Source organism: Tachyglossus aculeatus, chromosome 21 (genome assembly GCF_015852505.1).
Source record: "Tachyglossus aculeatus isolate mTacAcu1 chromosome 21, mTacAcu1.pri, whole genome shotgun sequence".
Classification (NCBI taxonomy): Eukaryota; Metazoa; Chordata; class Mammalia; order Monotremata; family Tachyglossidae; genus Tachyglossus; species Tachyglossus aculeatus.
Window position 1 is genome coordinate 12,034,961 of NC_052086.1, and position 21,034 is coordinate 12,055,994.

The window sequence follows — 21,034 nt, forward strand, 5'->3', positions numbered from 1 at the left end:
GGGGACTGAGGTGTCAAACTCGGGGACCGGCCGGGCGCCCACCTTGTACGGCACACTGGGCTGAGTTCAAGAGAATTAGCAGGCATTCATTCATTCATTCAATCAATCGTATTTATTGAGCGCTTACTGTGTGCAGAGCACTGGACTAAGCGCTTGGGAAGTCCTAGGGACGGTCCCTACCCAACAGTGGGCTCACGGTCTAGACGGGGGAGACAGAGAACCAAACAAAACGTATGAACAAAATAAAATAAATAGAACAATAAATACGTACAAACATATATACATACATATGTATGTAGACATACATTCTAGACTGTGAGCCCACTGCTGGGTAGGGACTGTCTCTATATGTTGCCAACTTGGACTTCCCAAGCGCTTAGTACAGTGCTGTGCACACAGTAATCAATCTGTACAAACACATACAAACAAAACAAAACATATGAACCAAATCAAATAAATAGAACGGTCAATATGTACGAGCAGAATAATCGATCTGTACAAACATATACAAACAAGACATATTAACCAAATCAAATAAATAGAATGGTCAATATGTACGAGCAGAATAATCGATCTGTACAAACATATACAAAACATATTAACCAAATCAAATAAATAGAATGGTCAATATGTACGAGCAGAATAATCGATCTGTACAAGCATATACAAACAAAACATATTAACCAAATCAAATAAATAGAATAGCCGATATGTACGAGCAAAATAGAGTAATCGATCTGTACAAACATATACAAACAAAACATATTAACAAACTAAAATCAATAAATATGTACAAATAAAATAAATGAATGGAGTGATAAATACGCACAAATAAAATAAATGAATGGAGTGATAAATACGCACAAACATATAGACATATATACAGGTGCTGTCGGGAGGGGAAGGAGGTAAGGCAGGGGGGATTTATTCATTCAATCGTATTTCAAATTCTGACGGCGCCACTTGTCAGCCGTGTGACCCTGGGCAAGTCACCCCACTTGATGTGCCTTCAGTTCATTCATTTGTATTTATTGAGCGCTTACTGTGTGCAGGGCACTGGACTAAGCGCTTGGGAAGTCCACCCTCCTTCATAATGATAATGATAATGACGGCCTTGCCTCTCCCTCCCTCCTTCATAATAATAATAATAATGACGGCATTTATTAAGCGCTTACTATGTGCAAAGTACTGTTCTAAGCGCTGGGGAGGTTACAAGGTGATCAGGTTGGCCCACGGGTTCACCGGGACAGGACAAAGAGAACCAGGAGCGAGGGGGGCTGAGGGGACCCCCGGAGCCCCCAGCCCAGCTGCATTCCCAGCCTGCTATTCTCGCATCTCCGGACATTCCCGGCCGGCTCCGTTTCCTCAGGTGCGGAATGGGGGAATGGGGGAAAATATCCATCTAAAATATCCATCTTTCTAAGTCCCCAGTGGAACAGGGACTGGGTCTGATTGTAGACCGTGAGCCCACTTTTTAGACTGTGAGCCCACTGTTGGGTAGGGACTGTCTCTATAATGTTGCCAACTTGGACTTCCCAAGCGCTTAGTACAGTGCTCTGCACACAGTAAGTGCTCAATAAATACAATTGATTGATTGATTGATTGATCGGATTTTATTTTATCTTTCACCCCAGCGCTTCGCACAAAAGTACCATCATAATATATGATTATATATGCATATCCTGCATATATGTATATCCTGTATATATTTGTTTGTATTTATTACTCAATTTCTTTATTTATTCTACTTGTACATATCTATTCTATTTATTTTATTTTGTTAATGTTTTGTTTTATTCTATGTCTCCCCCTTCTAGACTGTGAGCCCACTGTTGGGTAGGGACCGTCTCTAGATGTTGCCAACTTGGACTTCCCAAGCGCTTAGTACAGTGCTCTGCACACAGTAAGTGCTCAATAAATACAATTGATTGATTGATTGATTGATCGGATTTTATTTTATCTTTCACCCCAGCGCTTCGCACAAAAGTACCATCATAATATATGATTATATATGCATATCCTGCATATATGTATATCCTGTATATATTTGTTTGTATTTATTACTCTATTTCTTTATTTATTCTACTTGTACATATCTATTCTATTTATTTTATTTTGTTAATGTTTTGTTTTATTCTATGTCTCCCCCTTCTAGACTGTGAGCCCACTGTTGGGTAGGGACCGTCTCTAGATGTTGCCAACTTGGACTTCCCAAGCGCTTAGTCCAGTGCTCTGCACACAGTAAGCGCTCAATAAATACGATTGATTGACTGATCGGATTTTATTTTATCTTTCACCCCAACGCTTCGCACAGAAGCACCATCATATATATGATATATATGCATATCCTGTATATATGTATATCCTGTATATATTTGTTCGTATTTATTACTCTATTTATTTATTCTACTTGTACATATCTATTCTATTTATTTTATTTTGTTAATATGTTTGGTTTTGTTCTCTGTCTCCCCCTTCTAGACTGTGAGCCCGCTGTTGGGTAGGGACCGTCTCTATATGTTGCCATCGTGGACTTCCCAAGCGCTCTGCACACAGTAAGCGCTCAATACGATTGATTGATACTACTACTAATAATAATGATGGCATTTAGTAAGCGCTTACTATGTGCCAAGCACTGTTCTAAGCGCTGGGGAGGTTACAAGGTGATCAGGTTGTCCCACAGGGGGGGCTCACAATCTTAATCCCCATTTTACAGTTGAGGTAACTGAGGCCCCGAGAAGCGAAGTGGCTTGCCCAAAGTCACACAGCTGACAGCTGGCAGAGCCCGGATTCGAACCCATGACCTCTGACTCCAGAGCCCGGGCTCTTTCCACTGAGCCACGCTGCTTCCCCAGTGCTTCCCCGCTGATTGATCAGCATTGTCATTATTATTATTGTTGTGAAATATCGCTCCCTCTGCCCCTCCGCCAAGCTCGCTCTCTTCCTCCCCTCAAGGCCCTGCTGAGCGCTCACCTCCTCCAGGAGGCCTTCCCAGACTGAGCCCCTTCCTTCCTCTCCCCCTCGTCCCCCTCTCCATCCCCCCCATCTTACCTCCTTCCCTTCCCCACAGCACCTGTATAGATGTAGATATGTTTGTACATATTTATTACTCCATTTATTTATTTATTTTACTTATCTATTCTATTTCTTTTATTTTGTTAGTATGTTTGGTTTTGTTGTCTGTCTCCCCCTTTTAGACTGTGAGCCCACTATTGGGTAGGGACTGTCTCTAGATGTTGCCAACTTGTACTTCCCAAGCGCTTAGTACAGTGCTCTGCGCACCGTAAGCGCTCAATAAATACGACTGATGATAGTATGGTGGACGCTCAGTAAAGTGTACTCAGTAAAGTATGGTGGGCAGGGCAGGGAACTCAGTAAAGTCTTTCATCGTCTACTGGAAGACGACGGGCTGGCACGACTGGCAGGGCTGGGGGTGGTGTTGGAGGGGACGGTTGCACCCTGATTTCAGGGACCCCCCCTATCAATCAATCCTATTTATTGAGCGCTTACTGTGTGCAGAGCACTGTACTAAGCGCTTGGGAAGTCCAAGTTGGCAACATCTAGAGACGGTCCCTACCCAACAGTGGGCTCACATCATCACCATCATCATCAATCGTATTGATTGAGCGCTTACTGTGTGCAGAGCACTGGACTAAGCGCTTGGGAAGTCCAAGTTGGCAACATCTAGAGACGGTCCCTACCCAGCAGTGGGCTCACATCATCATCATCATCATCAATCGTATTTACTGAGCGCTTACTGTGTGCAGAGCACTGGACTAAGCGCTTGGGAAGTCCAAGTTGGCAACATCTAGAGACGGTCCCTACCCAACAGTGGGCTCACATCATCACCATCATCATCAATCGTATTGATTGAGCGCTTACTGTGTGCAGAGCACTGGACTAAGCGCTTGGGAAGTCCAGATTGGCAACACATAGAGCCAGTCCCTCCCCACCAGTGGGCTCACAGTCTAAAAGGGGGAGACAGAGAACAGAACCAAGCATACCAACAAAATAAAATAAATAGGATAGAAATGTACAAGTAAAATAAATAAATAAATAGAGTAATAAATATGTACAACCATATATCCATCTATACAGGTGCTGTGGGGAAGGGAAGGAGGGAAGGTGGGGGGGATGGAGACGGGGACGAGGGGGAGAGGAAGGAAGGGGCTCAGTCTGGGAAGGCCTCCTGGAGGAGGTGAGCTCTCAGCAGGGCCTTGAAGGGAGGAAGAGAGCCAGCTTGGCGGAGGGGCAGAGGGAGGCCCGGGGGATGACGTGGGCCGGGTGATGACATCATCATCATCATCATCAATCGCATTTATTGAGCGCTTACCGTGTGCAGAGCACTGGACTAAGCGCTTGGGAAGTCCAAGTTGGCAACATCTAGAGACGGTCCCTGCCCGACATGGGGCTCGCGGTCCCACCTCCCCGTTAAAGGTGGGAAAAGAGGCTGGGACCGGGGCCACCCCCCCACCCCGCCGCGACCCGGGAGCCGCCGGCGACCGGAGACCCCAAGAGCGGCGCTACCTTCTTCATGGCCTGGCACTTGGCCGTCTCGGAAAAGCCGATCATCTTGTCGGGGGAGCAGATCTTGATGAAGGGGAAGTTGGATTCCTCGGAGATCTTGGCGGCCAGGGCCGTCTTCCCGCTGTGCGGCGGGCCTGCGTGGGGGGAGAGGCGGCCGCCCCGTCAGGCCGGGGCCCCCCCGGGCGGCCCGTCTCCCGACGGGAACGCCGCTCGGCTCGGCCCCACGGGAGCCGCCGTCGCTGTGCCTCGGTTTTCAGGCAATCGCATTTATTGAGCGCTTACTGTGTGCGGAGCACTGGACTAAGCGCTTGGGAAGTACGCGATTCTGTTGCCAACCTCTCGCCCACATCCCGCCTCTGACCGGAGATGCCCTCCCTCTTCCCATTCGACGGACGATTCCTCTCCCCACCTTCAAAGACATATTGAAGCCTTCTCTTCTAGACTGTGAGCCCGCTGTTGGGTCGGGACCGCCTCTATACGTTGCCAACCTGGACTTCCCGAGCGCTTAGTACAGTGCTCTGCACACAGTAAGCGCTCAATTAATCAATCAATCCATCAATCGTATTTACTGAGCGCTTACTGTGTGCAAAGCAGAAGCAGCATGGCTCAATGGAAAGAGCACGGGCTTTGGAGTCAGAGGTCAGGGGTTCAAATCCCGGCTCCGCCAATTGTCAGCTGTGTGACTTTGGGCAAGTCACTTAACTTCTCTGTGCCTCAGTTACCTCATCTGTAAAATGGGGATTAAGACTGTGAGCCCCCTGTGGGACAACCTGATTACCTTGTATCCCCCCAGCGCTTAGAACAGTGCTTTGCACATAGTAAGCGCTTAATAAATACCATTATTATTATTATTATTATTATTATTATTATTATTAAGCGCTTGGGAAGTACAATAAATACGATCGAATGAATCATCATCATCATCAATCGTATTTATTGAGCGCTTACTATGTGCAGAGCACTGTACTAAGCGCTTGGGAAGTACAAATTGGCAACATCTAGAGACAGTCCCTACCCAACAGTGGGCTCACAGTCTAAAAGGGGGGAATGAATGAATCATCATCATCGTCGCCAATCGTATTTCTTGAGCGCTTACTGTGTGCAGAGCACTGTACTAAGCGCTTGGGAAGTACACGATTTTGTTGCCAACCTCTCGCCCACATCCCGCCTCTGACCGGAGATGCCCTCCCTCTTCCCATTCGACGGACGATTCCTCTCCCCACCTTCAAAGACATATTGAAGCCTTCTCTTCTAGACTGTGAGCCCGCTGTTGGGTCGGGACCGTCTCTATACGTTGCCAACTCGGACTTCCCAAGCGCTTAGTACAGTGCTCTGCACACAGTAAGCGCTCAATCAATCAATCGTATTTATTGAGCGCTTACTGTGTGCAGAGCACTGTATTAAGCGCTTGGGAAGTACAATAAATACGATCGAATGAATCATCATCATCATCAATCGTATTTCTTGAGCGCTTACTGTGTGCAGAGCACTGTACTAAGCGCTTGGGAAGTACAAGTTGGCAACATCTAGAGACAGTCCCTACCCAACAGTGGGCTCACAGTCTAAAAGGGGGGAACGAATGAATCATCATCATCGTCGTCAATCGTATTTCTTGAGCGCTTACTGTGTGCAGAGCACTGTACTAAGCGCTTGGGAAGTACAAATTGGCAACAAATAGAGACAGTCCCTACCCAACAGTGGGCTCACAGTCTAAAAGGGGGGAATGAATGAATGAATCATCATCATCGTCGTCAATCGTATTTATTGAGCGCTGACTGTGTGCAGAGCACTGTACTGAGCGCTTGGGAAGTACAAAGTGGCAACAAATAGAGACAGTCCCTACCCAACAGTGGGCTCACAGTCTAAAAGGGGGGAACGAATGAATCATCATCATCGTCGTCAATCGTATTTCTTGAGCGCTTACTGTGTGCAGAGCACTGTACTAAGCGCTTGGGAAGTACAAATTGGCAACATCTAGAGACGGTCCCTACCCAACAGTGGGCTCACAGTCTAAACTGAATGAATCGAAGCCCTCGCTTCCTCTTCTCCCGCTCCCTCCTGCGTCGCCCTCGCCCGCGGATTCGCACCCCTCACTCACCCTTCTCTCAGCCCCACGGGACTTGCGTACATAGCCGTAATTGATTTTTTTTCTATTAATGTCCGCCTCCCCCCCGCGGCCTGTCAGCTCACCGTGGGCAGGGGACCGGTCTGTTGTATTGTTGTGGCGTACTTTCCCCAGAACTTAGTACGGCGCCCTGGCACACGGTAGCGCTCAATAAATACGACTGACTGATGGAGCGAACCGGTGGGCAGGACGCACCCCTCGGAGGGCGAGCCGGAGAGACCACCGCACCTCGGCGGTGGACGGCGGTCTCTGGGGACAGAGGCGGTGGGTCGGCCCTACCTGACGACGGGGAAAATCTGCTGCTTACTCTCTTTATTTATTTATTTTACTTGTACATATCTATTCTATTTATTTTATTTTGTTAGTCTGGTTTTGTCATGGGTTTAGCACTTGGATCTCTATTGTTACTCTATTTATTTATTTATTTCACTTGTACCTATCTATTCTATTTATTTTCTTTTGTTAGTCTGTTTGGTTTTATTCTCTGTCACCCCCTTTTAGACTGTGAGCCCACTGTTGGGTAGGGACCGTCTCTATATGTTGCCAACTTGGCCTTCCCAAGCGCTTAGTCCAGTGCTCTGCACGCAGTAAGCGCTCAATAAATACGATTGATGATGATTTATTTTCTTTTGTTAGTATGTTTGGTTTTGTTCTCCGTCTCCCCCTTTTAGACCGTGAGCCCACTGTTGGGTAGGGACTGTCTCTATCTGTTGCCAACTTGGACTTCCCAAGCGCTTAGCACAGTGCTCTGCACGCAGTAAGCGCTCAATAAATACGACTAATGAATGAATGAATGTACCAAAAGAGCTGGACAGAGAATGAAGAACTGACCATTCTATTCTATTTATTTTCTTTTGTTAGTATGTTTGGTTTTGTTCTCTGTCACCCCCTTTTAGACCGTGAGCCCACTGTTGGGTAGGGACTGTCTCTATACGTTGCCAACTTGGACTTCCCAAGCACTTAGCACAGTGCTCTGCACACAGTAAGCGCTCAATAAATACGATTGATGATGATTTATTTTCTTTTGTTAGTATGTTTGGTTTTGTTCTCTGTCTCCCCCTTTTAGATCGTGAGCCCACTGTTGGGTAGGGACTGTCTCTATCTGTTGCCAACTTGGACTTCCCAGGCGTTTAGTACAGTGCTCTGCACACAGTAAGCGCTCAATAAATAAGACTAATGAATGAATGAATGTACCAAAAGAGCTGGACAGAGAATGAAGAACTGACCATTCTATTCTATTCTATTTTCTTTTGTTAGTATGTTTGGCTTTGTTCTCTGTCTCCTCCTTTTAGACTGTGAGCCCACTGTTGGGTAGGGACTGTCTCTATACGTTGCCAACTTGGACTTCCCAAGAGCTCAGTACAGTGCTCTGCACACAGTAAGCGCTCAATAAATATGACTGAATGAATGAATGAATGTACCAAAAGAGCTGGACAGAGAATGAAGAACTGACCATTCTATTCTATTTATTTTATTTTGTTAGTACGTTTGGTTTTGTTCTCTGTCTCCCCCTTTAAGACCGTGAGCCCACTGTCGGGTAGGGACCGTCTCTATACGTTGCCAACTTGGACTTCCCAGGCGCTTAGCACAGTGCTCTGCACGCAGTAAGCGCTCAATAAATGCGACTGACTGATTGATTGACAGGAAAAAGCCACAGAGCGGCGGATTTTCCCCATCGGCTCCCCCGCCAAGCAGCGTGGCTCGGTGGAAAGAGCCCGGGCTTGGCGGTCGGAGGTGGTGGGTTCCAATCCCGGCTCCGCCAACTGCCGGCTGCGTGACTTTGGGCGAGTCGCTTCACTTCTCTGGGCCTCAGTCCCCCTCAGCTGGAAAATGGGGATGAAGACTGGGAACCTCATCACCTTGCAACCTCCCCAGCGCTTAATAAATGCTATCATTATTATTATTATTATTATTCATTCGCTGCTCTCTGGCTCGCTCTCCTCCTCCCCCTGCCCGGGCAAGGTCTCTCTCCTTCCCCGGCTCTCCCGGGCCCCCTCAGTTTCCCCATCCCAGGGTGATCCTCACTTGCGCCCGCAGCCTGCCCTGCCCTGGGCCCACGGGTCACAGAAGCGGGTCAGCCAGCTCTTCGGCCACAGGTGTTCCATAATAATAATAATAATAATAATAATAATGACGGCATTTGTTAAGCGCTTCCTATGTGCCAAGCACCGTTCCAAGCGCTGGGGGGGCTACCATGTGATCAAGTTGTCCCACGTGGGGCTCACGGTCTTAACCCCCATTTTTACGGATGAGGGAACTGGGGCTCAGAGAAGTTACGTGACTTGGCCCGAGGTCACGCCGCAGGCTCGCGGCGGAGCCGGCATTCGAACCCAGGACCTCTGACTCCAAAGCCCGGGCTCTTTCCACCGAGCCGCGCTGCTCGGCGGGGGAAATCAATCGCCGTCTTCCACTGCTCCCGAAACGCCCTACTGCCGGGCCACAGCAGGGCTGGGGTGGAGCGGATGGGGGGCCCCGAGGCTCTCCCCCTCGTCCCCCTCTCCATCTTTCCTCCTTCCCTTCCCCACAGCACCTGTACATATTTATTACTCTATTTATTTTACTTGTCCATATCTATTCTATTTATTTTATTTTGTTAGTATGTTCGGTTTCGTTCTCCGTCTCCCTCCTTTTGGACCGTGAGCCCGCTGCTGGGTAGGGACTGTCTCTATAGGTTGCCATCTTGGACTTCCCAAGCGCTCAGCCCAGTGCTCTGCCCATAGGAAGCGCTCAATAAATACGACTGATTGATTGATTGATTGATTGATTGATTGATTGACGGACTCACCCTCCAGGAGGACGCTGACCAGGGGCGTGCGGTCACTGTTCTTGGTCTGCTGGACCAGGAGCTCCCCGTCTTCCAGGACGCGGGTGACCGGGTCGCCCCACTTGATGATGCCGTTCATGATGTAGCTCGCGTAGTCCTCCTGATTGGTCCCGAAGGCCTGCGGGGCGGACAAGGAGCGGGGACTTCGCTCTTCCCCGGCCGGGATCGGTGCGGGGGGCTGGCGGGGTCCGGCCCGCTGGCGAGGACCATCCCAGCGGCGGGAATTCCGGGAGAGGCGAGCTGCCTCGCGTTCCCCAGCCCTTCCGTCCAGACCACAGCCACCCCATTCCTGGGGCGCGGTCCCGGACACCCCCCAATCGGGGCGATCCGAGGGAAGGGGGGGGATCACGACGCGCCCTGCTTCGGGCGGGAACGCTCACCGGCTTGACGTCATTCTCCAACGAGGCAAGGAAGTCTCCCCTTGTCACCTGCAGGCTTTCGGCCTTCTCCATGTCCACCTCCACCTTGGTGCTCGCCTGGGTGATGGGGGAGAATCAATCAATCAATCAATCAATTGTATTTATTGAGCGCTTATGGTGTGCAGAGCACTGGACTAGGGAAAGTCACAGCCACGCAGGACCCATCCATCCATCCATACTACTACCACTATGAGACTATATGTATATATACATGTATAAATATATTTGTACAGATTTATTACCCTACTTTATTTGTACATATTTCTTCTATTTATTTTATTTATCGTCGTCCCCCTCGTCCCCCTCTCCATCCCCCCGTCTTACCTCCTTCCCTTCCCCACAGCACCTGTATATATGTATATATGGTTGTACATATTTATTACTCTATTTATTTATTTATTTATTTATTTTACTTGTACATTTCTATCCTACTTATTTTATTTTGTTGGTATGTTTGGTTCTGTTCTCTGTCTCCCCCTTTTAGACTGTGAGCCCACTGTTGGGTAGGGACTGTCTCTATGTGATGCCAATTAGTACTTCCCAAGCGCTTAGTACAGTGCTCTGCACATAGTAAGCGCTCAATAAATACGATCGATTGATTGATTGATTGATTGATTTTGTTAATACGTTTTGTTTTGTTGTCTGTCTCCCCCTTCTAGACTGTGAGCCCGCTGCGGGTAGGGACCGTCTCTATGTGTTGCCGACTTGTACTTCCCAAGCGCTTAGTACAGTGCTCTGCACACAGTAGGCGCTCAATAAATACGAATGAATGAATGAGAAGCGGCGTGGCTCAGTGGAAAGAGCCCGGGCTTTGCAGTCAGAGGTCATGGGCTCGAATCCCGCTCCGCCACACGTCTGCTGTGTGACCTCGGGCATGTCACCGAACTTCTCTGAGCCTCAGTTACCTCATCAGTAAAATGGGGATGAAGACTGCGAGCCCCGTGTGGGACAACTTGCTCACCTTGTGCCCCCCACCCCAGCGCTTAGAACAGTGCTCTGCACATAGTAAGCGCTTAACAAATGCCATCGTTAATATTATTATTACTGGCTGAGCGCTACAGCGTGCAGGTACTCGGCCCTTGAAGGAAAACAATCCAACAGAGTTGGTGGACGTGCCCCCTGCCCACCACCATCATCATCATCATCAATCGTATTTATTGAGCGCTTACTGTGTGCAGAGCACTGGACTAAGCGCTTGGGAAGAGGAGCTTCCAGTCTAAAGGGAGAGGGGAAAGCCATTTCCTGGCTCTCGGGATGATGAGGGATATGATGGTGATGATGCCTTCATTATTACTGTTATTACTGTATCTATCCCAGTGCTTAGTGCGGCATCTAACAAAGTAGGGCAGATATAATTAATCAATCAATCGTATTTACTGAGCGCTTACTGTGTGCAGAGCACTGTACTAAGCGCTTGGGAACATATAGAGACAGTCCCTACCCAACAGTGGGCTCACAGTCTAAAAATTAATGCCTAACAAAGACCACAATTACTGATGATGACGATGATGATTACTCTTAATCTGCCTTCTCTACCACACTGTCCCTCCCGGCAAAACTTTTTTTCTATTTTACCTGTACATATTTACTATTCTATTTATTTTATTTTGTTAATACGTTTTGTTCTGTTGTCCGTCTCCCCCCTCCCAGCCCGTGAGCCCGCTGTTGGGTCGGGACCGTCTCTAGATGTTGCCGACTTGGACTTCCCAAGCGCGTAGTCCAGTGCTCTGCACACATCGTCATCATCATCAATCGTATTTATTGAGCGCTTACTGTGTGCGGAGCACTGGACTAAGCGCTTGGGAAGTACAAATTGGCAAAAATATAGAGACGGTCCCTACCCAACAGCGGGCTCCCAGTCTAAAAGGGGGAGACAGAGAACAAAACCAAACGTACTAACAAAATAAAATAAATAGAATAGATATGTGCAAGTAAAATAAATAGAGTAATAAATCTGTACAAACATATATACAGGTGATGTGGGGAAGGGAAGGAGGTAAGAAGGGGGGGATGGAGAGGGGGACGAGGGGGAGAGGAAGGAAGCGCTCAATCAATATGAACGAATGACGGCTGCTGTGGTGGTCAATGAAGGCAATCAAACTGTAACGGTGACGCTGCCGGCTTCCCCGGCCCTTTTATTTTTCCGAAGAGCTTCTCAGACGGGTGATCCCCACGTCTCCTCCCGCTATTCCCGGCGAGGCTGGATGGGTGAGTATCTTCTCCCCTTTTAGACTGTGAGCCCACTGTTGGGTAGGGACTGTCTCTATAAGTGGCCAACTTGGACTTCCCAAGCGCTCTGTACAGTGCTCTGCACACGGAAAGCGCTCAATAAATACGATTGATGATGATGATGATTTTACAGACGAGGAGGATGAGACTTGGAGGGGAAAAGAGACTGGCCCGGGGTCACGCAGCAGGGCAGTGGCAGGGCCAGGCCCGAACCCGGGGCTCCGGCCTCCGGAAAACCCTCCTTCACGGGGTTCGGCTAACACCCCTCCCGTCGGAGGAAAAGAGGTGCCCCATTTTGGCCACACCACCTGTATATATGTTTGTACGTATTTAGTACTCTATTTATTTTATTTGTACATATTTATTCTATTCATTTTATTTCGTTAATATGTTTGGTTTTGTTCTCCGTCTCCCCCTTCTAGACCGTGAGCCCGCTGTCGGGTCGGGACCGTCTCCAGATGTTGCCGACTTGGACTTCCCAAGCGCTTAGTCCAGTGCACACAGTAAGCGCTCAATAAATACGACTGAATGAATGAACGTGAGCCCGCTGTTGGGTAGGGACCGTCTCTGTAGAATGATGACATTCATTAAGCGCTCACTATGTGCCAAGCACTGTTCTAAGCGCTGGCGAGGTTACAAGGTGATCGGGTTGTCCCACGGGAGGCTCACAGTCTTCATCCCCATTTTACAGATGAGGTAACTGAGGCACAGGGAAGTGAAGTGACTTGCCCCAAGTCACACAGCTGACAAGTGGCGGAGCCGGGATTTGAACCCATGACCTCTGACTCCAAAGCCCAGGCTCTTTCCACTGAGCCACGCTTCTTCTCATAATAATCAGTCAATCAATCAATCGTATTAAGCGCTTACTGTGTGCTCGGCTCTGTACTAAGCGCTTGGGAAGTACAAGTTGGCAGCATATAGAGACGGTCCCTGCCCAACAGTGGGCTCACAGTCTAGAATGGCATTTATTAAGCGCTGACTATGTGCAAAGCACTGTTCTAAGCGCTGGCGAGGTTACAAGGTGATCGGGTTGTCCCACCGGAGGCTCACAGTCTTCGTCCCCATTTTACAGATGAGGTAACTGAGGCACAGAGACGTGAAGTGACTTGCCCCAAGTCACACAGCTGACAGGTGGCGGAGCGGGATTTGAACCCAGGACCTCTGACTCCAAAGCCCGGGCTCTTTCCACTGAGCCCCGCTGCTTCCTCTCTATGTTGCCAGCTTGGACTTCCCAAGCGCTTAGTCCAGTGCTCTGCATGCAGTAAGCGCTTAATAAATACGATTTAATTCCAAGCTCATATCCCTGGGAGTCAGAGGACCTCGGTTCTAAGGTCTTGCCTGCTGGGTGACCTTGGGTGAGTCACTGGACGTTTCCGTGCCTCGGTTTCCTCAGCTGTAAAATGGGGGTCCGATTCCTGTTCCCACGCCTACTGAGACTGTGAGCCCCACGTGGGACACGAACTGCGTCGGATTAGCTCGCATTTACCCCAGTGCCGAGCGCGGTCCCCGACACGGAGTAAGTGTTTAACAAATACCCACTTGACTCTCAGAACTCTTTAAGTTCTGAGCAGCGGGGCTCAGCGGGAAGAGCCCGGGCTTTGGAGTCGGAAGTCCTGGGTTCGAATCCCGGCTTCGCTGCCTGTCAGCTGGTGATTTTGGGCAAGTCACTTGCCCAGGCTGGAGGCTGGCAGGGAGTGCCTGACCCTGGCCCGATCCCAGCCCGATTCCGGCCCGATCCCAGCCTGATCCCGGCCCAATCCCAGCCCGATCCCAGCCCGATCCCGGCCCGATCCCGGCCCAATCCCAGCCCGATCCCGGCCTGCCTGGCCGCCTCCAGATCGCCTCAGTCTTGGGCCAGCAGGAGTGTGGCTGAGGATGGCAGGGGCCCGTGGCGATGGGTAAGCTGAGGGTGTGGGACCCCGTGAGCATCAGGTGTGCCTCGGGGGACCAAAAACGCCCCAACCCGGGCAGTCCCGATGGTCCCGGCCCGTCCCGGGGGCGGGAGCGGACGGGAGCGGCCGCTCTACCGCCCGTCGTCTACGTCCATCTCGACCCCAGGGACTTCGGGGCCAGAGCTACGGAGGGGAAATGCCAAGTTTTTCCCCAGGGGAGACACCTCCGTGGCCCGAGAAACGAGCCCGGTTCTCATCCTCGGGTGTTTTCCCAGGGCTCGGCCCAAGGGTGTGAGACCCCGTGAGCATCAGGGGTGCCTCGGGGGACCAAAAACGCCCCAACCCGGGCAGTCCCGATGGTCCCGGCCCGTCCCGGGGGTGGGAGCGGATGGGAGCGGCCTCCCTACCACCCGTCGTCTATGTCCATCTCGACCCCAAGGACTTCGGGGCCAGAGCTACGGAGGGGAAATTCCAAGTTTTTTTCCCCAACAGAGACACCTCCGTGGCCTGAGAAACGAGCCCGGTTCCCATCCTCGGGTGTTTTCCCAGGGCTCGGTCCAAGGGTGTGAGACCCCGTGAGCATCAGGGGTGCCTCGGGGGACCAAAAACGCCCCAACCCGGGCAGTCCCGATGGTCCCGGCCCGTCCCGGGGGCGGGAGCGGATGGGAGCGGCCTCCCTACCGCCCGTCGTCTATGTCCATCTCGACCCCAGGGACTTCGGGGCCAGAGCTACGGAGGGGAAATTCCAAGTTTTTTTCCCCAACGGAGACACCTCCGTGGCCTGAGAAACGAGCCCGGTTCTCATCCTCGGGTGTTTTCCCAGAGCTCGGCCCAAGGGTGTGGGACTCCGTGAGCATCTGGGATGCCTTGGGGGACCAAAAACGCCCCAACCCGGGCCCCGCCTGGCGCAGTCCCGATGGCCCCTGCCCTTCCCGGGGGCGGGAGCGGACGGGAGCGGCCGCTCTACCGCCCGTCGTCTATGTCCATCTCGACCCGAGGGACTTTGGGGCCAGAGCTACGGTGGGGAAATGCCAAGCTTTTCCCCAGGGGAGACACCTCCGTGGCCCGAGAAACGAGCCCGGTTCTCATCCTCGGGTGTTTTCCCAGGGCTCGTCCCAAGGGTGTGGGACTCCGTGAGCATCTGGGATGCCTCGGGGGACCAAAAACGCCCCAACCCGGGCCCCGCCTGGCGCAGTCCCGATGGCCCCTGCCCGTCCCGGGGGCGGGAGCGGACGGGAGCGGCCGCTCTACCGCCCGTCGTCTACGTCCATCTCGACCCCAGGGACTTCGGGGCCAGAGCTACGGAGGGGAAATTCCAAGTTTTTTTCCCCAACGGAGACACCTCCGTGGCCTGAGAAACGAGCCCGGTTCTCATCCTCGGGTGTTTTCCCAGGGCTCGGCCCAAGGGTGTGGGACTCCGTGAGCATCTGGGATGCCTTGGGGGACCAAAAACGCCCCAACCCGGGCCCCGCCTGGCGCAGTCCCGATGGCCACTGCCCTTCCCGGGGGCGGGAGCGGATGGGAACGGCCGCTCTGCACGGTGCAGCTCCAGGCTCCCCCCGGCCTCCCTCCCGCCCGTCGTCTACGTCCATCTCGACCCCAGCGACTTCGGGGCAAGAGCTACAGTGGGGAAATGCCCAGGGGAGACATCTCCGTGGCCTGAGAAACGAGCCCGGTTCTCATCCTTGTGTGTTTTCCAGGGCTCGGCCCAAACCGCCGGAGAGCATCCCAACGCCACTGGTGCCTCGGCTCTCCCGGATCCCGTTCCTGGGACCATCTGGGCCGCCCCCATCTAAGGGCCCGGGGAAAACCGCGCCCGTCGCTCCAACCGTGGTGCCCCGGCCTCCCCCTCCGGCCCTGCTAGGGGTTCACCTCAGGGACGGGAGGGGAAGGTGCGGCGCTCCTCACCTTGATGTGCCGGTTCATGGCCGTGGACTGGGCGGCCCGCACCAGCCCCTCCAGCTCGGCGCCGCTGAAGTTCTTGGTCTCTCCCGCCAGTTCCTTGATGTCCACGTCAGGGGCCAGCAGCTGGTGGCCCCGCATCCGGGCCGTGTGGATGTGCAGGATCTGCAGCCGCCCCTTCTCGTCGGGCAGCCCTGAGGGGACGACAGCGTCCCGAGAGCTGCCTCTCGCCGCCGCCGCCCCGCGACGACCCCCGTGACCGAGCTCATACGCTCGGTTATAGCAGTGACTTGTGGCGTGGCCACTTAGTTGTCACTAGGTGCCGGGCCCTAGGGCAGATATGGGATAATTCAATGGGACACGAAGAGGTGGGGGCAGAGGGATTTGGGGGGGAGATGGTCGCCCTCGCCCTGTATAACACGTGGTCACTTAGTTGTCACTAGGTGATGGGCCCTGAGGTAGATACTGGATAATTCAATGGGACACGAAGCGGTGGGGGTAGAGGGATTTCGGGGGGAGATGGTCACCCTCGCCCTGTATAACACGTGGTCACTTAGTTGTCACTAGGTGTGGACCCTGAGGTAGATACGGGATAATTCAATGGGACACGAAGAGGTGGGGGCAGAGGGATTTAGGGGGGGGATGGTCGCCATCGCCCTGTATAACATGTGGTCACTTAGTTGTCACTAGGTGCCGGGCCCTGGGGCAGATACGGGATAATTCAATGGGACACGAAGAGGTGGGGGCAGAGGGATTTGGGGGGGAGATGGTCGCCATCGTCCTGTAGAACACGTGGTCACTTAGTTGTCACTAGGTGCCGGGCCCTGGGGCAGATACGGGATAATTCAATGGGACACGAAGAGGTGGGGGCAGAGGGATTTCGGGGGGAGATGGTCACCCTCGCCCTGTATAACACGTGGTCACTTAGTTGTCACTAGATGCCGGGCCCTGAGGTAGATATGGGATAATTCAATGGGACACGAAGAGGTGGGGGCAGAGGGATTTAGGGGGGGGATGGTCGCCATCGCCCTGTATAACATGTGGTCACTTAGTTGTCACTAGGTGCCGGGCCCTGGGGCAGATACGGGATAATTCAATGGGACACGAAGAGGTGGGGGCAGAGGGATTTGGGGGGGAGATGGTCGCCATCGTCCTGTAGAACACGTGGTCACTTAGTTGTCACTAGGTGCCGGGCCCTGGGGCAGATACGGGATAATTCAATGGGACACGAAGAGGTGGGGGCAGAGGGATTTCGGGGGGAGATGGTCACCCTCGCCCTGTATAACACGTGGTCACTTAGTTGTCACTAGATGCCGGGCCCTGAGGTAGATACGGGATAATTCAATGGGACACGAAGAGGTGGGGGCAGAGGGATTTAGGGGGGGGATGGTCGCCATCGCCCTGTATAACATGTGGTCACTTAGTTGTCACTAGGTGCCGGGCCCTGGGGCAGATACGGGATAATTCAATGGGACACGAAGAGGTGGGGGCAGAGGGATTTGGGGGGGAGATGGTCGCCCTCGCCCTGTATAACACCTGGTCACTTAGTTGTCACTAGGTGCCGGGCCCTGGGGCAGATACGGGATAATTCAATGGGACACGAAGAGGTGGGGGCAGAAGGATTTAGGGGGGAGATGGTCACCCTCGCCCTGTATAACAAGTGGTCACTTAGTTGTCACTAGGTGCCGGGCCCTGGGGCAGATACAAGATAATTCAATGGGACACAAAGAGGTGGGGGCAGAGGGATTTGGGGGGGAGATGGTCGCCCTCGCCCTGTATAACACGTGGTCACTTAGTTGTCACTAGGTGTGGACCCTGAGGTAGATACGGGATAATTCAATGGGACACAAAGAGGTGGTGGCAGAGGGATTTAGGGGGGAGATGGTCGCCTTTGCCCTGTATAACATGGTCACTTAGTTGTCACTAGGTGCGGGCCCTGAGGTAGATACGGGATAATTCAATGGGACACGAAGAGGTGGGGGCAGAGGGATTTAGGGGGGAGATGGTCGCCCTCGCCCTGTATAACACGTGGTCACTTAGTTGTCACTAGGTCTGGGCCCTGAGGTAGATACGGGATAATTCAATGGGACACGAAGAGGTGGGGGCAGAGGGATTTAGGGGGGAGATGGTCGCCCTCGCCCTGTATAACACGTGGTCACTTAGTTGTCACTAGGTGTGGGCCCTGAGGTAGATATACGGGATAATTCAATGGGACACGAAGAGGTGGGGGTATAGGGATTTGGGGGGAAGATGGTCACTCTCACCCTGTATAACACGTGGTCACTTAGTTGTCACTAGGTGCCGGGCCCTGGGGCAGATACGGGATAATTCAATGGGACACGAAGAGGTGGGGGCAGAGGGATTTCGGGGGGAGATGGTCGCCGTCGCCCTGTATAACACGTGGTCACTTAGTTGTCACTAGGTGTGGGCCCTGGGGCAGATACGGGATAATTCAATGGGACACAAAGAGGTGGGGGCAGAGGGATTTAGGGGGGAGATGGTCGCCCTCGCCCTGTATAACACCTGGTCACTTAGTTGTCACTAGGTGTGGGCCCTGAGGTAGATATACGGGATAATTCAATGGGACACGAAGAGGTGGGGGTATAGGGATTTCGGGGGGAGATGGTCACTCTCACCCTGTATAACACGTGGTCACTTAGTTGTCACTAGGTGCCGGGCCCTGGGGCAGATACGGGATAATTCAATGGGACACGAAGAGGTGGGGGCAGAGGGATTTCGGGGGGAGATGGTCGCCATCGCCCTGTATAACACGTGGTCACTTAGTTGTCACTAGGTGCCGGGCCCTGGGGCAGATACGGGATAATTCAACGGGACACGAAGAGGTGGGGGCAGAGGGATTTGGGGGGGGAGATGGTCGCCATCGCCCCGTATAACACATGGTCACTTAGGTGAGCCCACTGTTGGGTAGGGACTGTCTCTATATGTTGCCAACTTGGACTTCCCAAGCGCTTAGTACAGTGCTCTGCACACAGTAAGCGCTCAATAAATACGATTGATTGATTGTCACTAGGTGCCAGGCCCTGGGGCAGATACGGGATAATTCAATGGGACATGAAGAGGTGGGGGCAGAGGGATTTGGGGAGGAGATGGTCACCCTCACCCTGTATAACACGTGAGGAAACTGAGGCCCGGAGAGAACCACAGACTTTCCCTAGGCTGCACAAGGGGGCCAGTGGCAGAGAGACCGGGGCTCCCAGTCTCTCATTCTTTCCTATCTCCTCCCCGTTCACCATCAATCGTATTTATTGAGCGCTTACTATGTGCAGAGCACTCCCCGTTCTAGACTGTGGGCCCATTGTTGGGTAGGGACCGTCTCTATATGTTGCCAGCCAAGCGCTTAGTCCAGTGCTCTGCACACAGTAAGCACTCAGTAAATACGACTGAATGAATGAATGAATGAAAATACCATCTCACCTCCTTCCCTTCCCCACAGCACCTGTATATATGTTTGTACACATTTATTACTCTATTTATTTTACTTGTACATATCTATTCGATTTATTTCATTTTGTTAATATGTTTGTTTTTGTTCTCTGTCTCCCCCTTCTAGACTGTGAGCCCGCTGTTGGGTAGGGACCGTCTCAACTTCCCAAGCGCTGAGTCCAGTGCTCTGCACCCAGTAAGCGCTCAATAAATACGACTGAATGAATGAATGAAAATACGGTCTTACCTCCTTCCCTTCCCCACGGCACCTGCATATATGTATATATGTTTGTACACATTTACTACTCTATTTTACTTGTACATATCTATTCTATTTATTTTATTTTGTTAATATGTTTTTGTTCTCTGTCTCCCCCTTCTAGACTGTGAGCCCGCTGTTGGGTAGGGACCGTCTCAACTTCCCAAGCGCTTAGTCCAGTGCTCTGCGCACAGTAAGCGCTCAATAAATACGACTGAATGAATGAATGAAAATACGGTCTTACCTCCTTCCCTTCCCCACAGCACCTGCATATATGTATATATGTTTGTACACATTTATTACTCTATTTTACTTGTACATATCTATTCTATTTATTTCATTTTGTTAATATGTTTGGTTTTGTTCTCTGTCTCCCCCTTCTAGACTGTGAGCCCGCTGTCGGGTAGGGACCGTCTCAACTTGGACTTCCCAAGCGCTTAGTCCAGTGCTCTGCACGCAGTAAGCGCTCAATAAATACGATTGATTGATCGACGGATGGATAGATGAACGCCCTGCTTACCGATCTCCATCTTGACCTCCAGCCTCCCGGGCCGCAGCAGCGCCTCGTCTATCAGGTCCGGCCTGTTGGTCATGCCTGAATCCGGCAGTGGGGAAAAAGCCGGGCGATTTCACCCCGAACCGGTTCGTTTCCAAAGAACGGCGTTTTTTAGCGCCCGCCCGGTGCCAGGCGGGTACAGGGTGATGCCTCAGTCGCCGCCCCGGAGCCCCTTAGGGCTCACTAATGAACGGAAAGAGCGGGCATCTCGTCCCCATTCGACAGAGGAAGAAAGCGGAGCCCAGAGAGGTTTGCAAATAGTAAGCGCTTAATAAATGCCATTATTATTATTATTATTATTATATAATATAATATAATATAACACAATATAATATACAATAATAATATAATATAATATATTATATAATAATAATATAATATAATATGTAATATAATATATTATATAATAATAATAATAATAATAACGATAAGGTTGGTATTCGTTAAGCGCTCCCCCTTGCCTCCCCTTCTAGACCGTGAGCCCGCTGTTGGGCAGGGACCGCCTCTAGACGTTGCCCACTTGGACTTCCCGAGCGCTCAGTACAGTGCTCGGCACGCAGTGAGCGCTCAATAAATACGATTGAATGAATGAACGGACGCGCCAGGCACCGCTCGAAGCGCCGGGGCGGATACGAGGTAATGAAGCTGCCCCACGTGGGGCTCACGGTCTTCGCCCCCCCATTTTACAGCTGAGGTCACTGAGGGGCGGCCGAGGCGGGATTCGAACCCCCGACCCCCGACGCCCAAGCCCGGCTCTTCCCACTGAGCCACGCTGCTTCTCTTCGGCAACCCGCCCGCGGCCGAAAGTTGAACTCGGCTCTCTCGAATCCCAGTCCCTGCTCTTTCCGCCGCCTTAA

General features: G+C 51.8%; 1 protein-coding gene across 2 annotated transcripts in view; it reads right to left on the reverse strand.

Moving 5' to 3' along the window:
* NSF (N-ethylmaleimide sensitive factor, vesicle fusing ATPase) overlaps nucleotides 1-21,034 on the reverse strand; it is a 93,878-nt gene that overhangs the window by 21,446 nt on the left and 51,398 nt on the right. For both annotated transcript variants that reach the window (XM_038763496.1, XM_038763495.1), the window contains exons 11-15: nucleotides 20,142-20,216; nucleotides 15,925-16,112; nucleotides 9,857-9,952; nucleotides 9,438-9,594; nucleotides 4,528-4,661 (exon numbers count right to left, since the gene is read on the reverse strand). In XM_038763496.1, coding sequence (XP_038619424.1) covers nucleotides 4,528-4,661; nucleotides 9,438-9,594; nucleotides 9,857-9,952; nucleotides 15,925-16,112; nucleotides 20,142-20,216 — 650 coding nt within the window. The remainder of the gene's footprint in view (nucleotides 1-4,527; nucleotides 4,662-9,437; nucleotides 9,595-9,856; nucleotides 9,953-15,924; nucleotides 16,113-20,141; nucleotides 20,217-21,034) is intronic.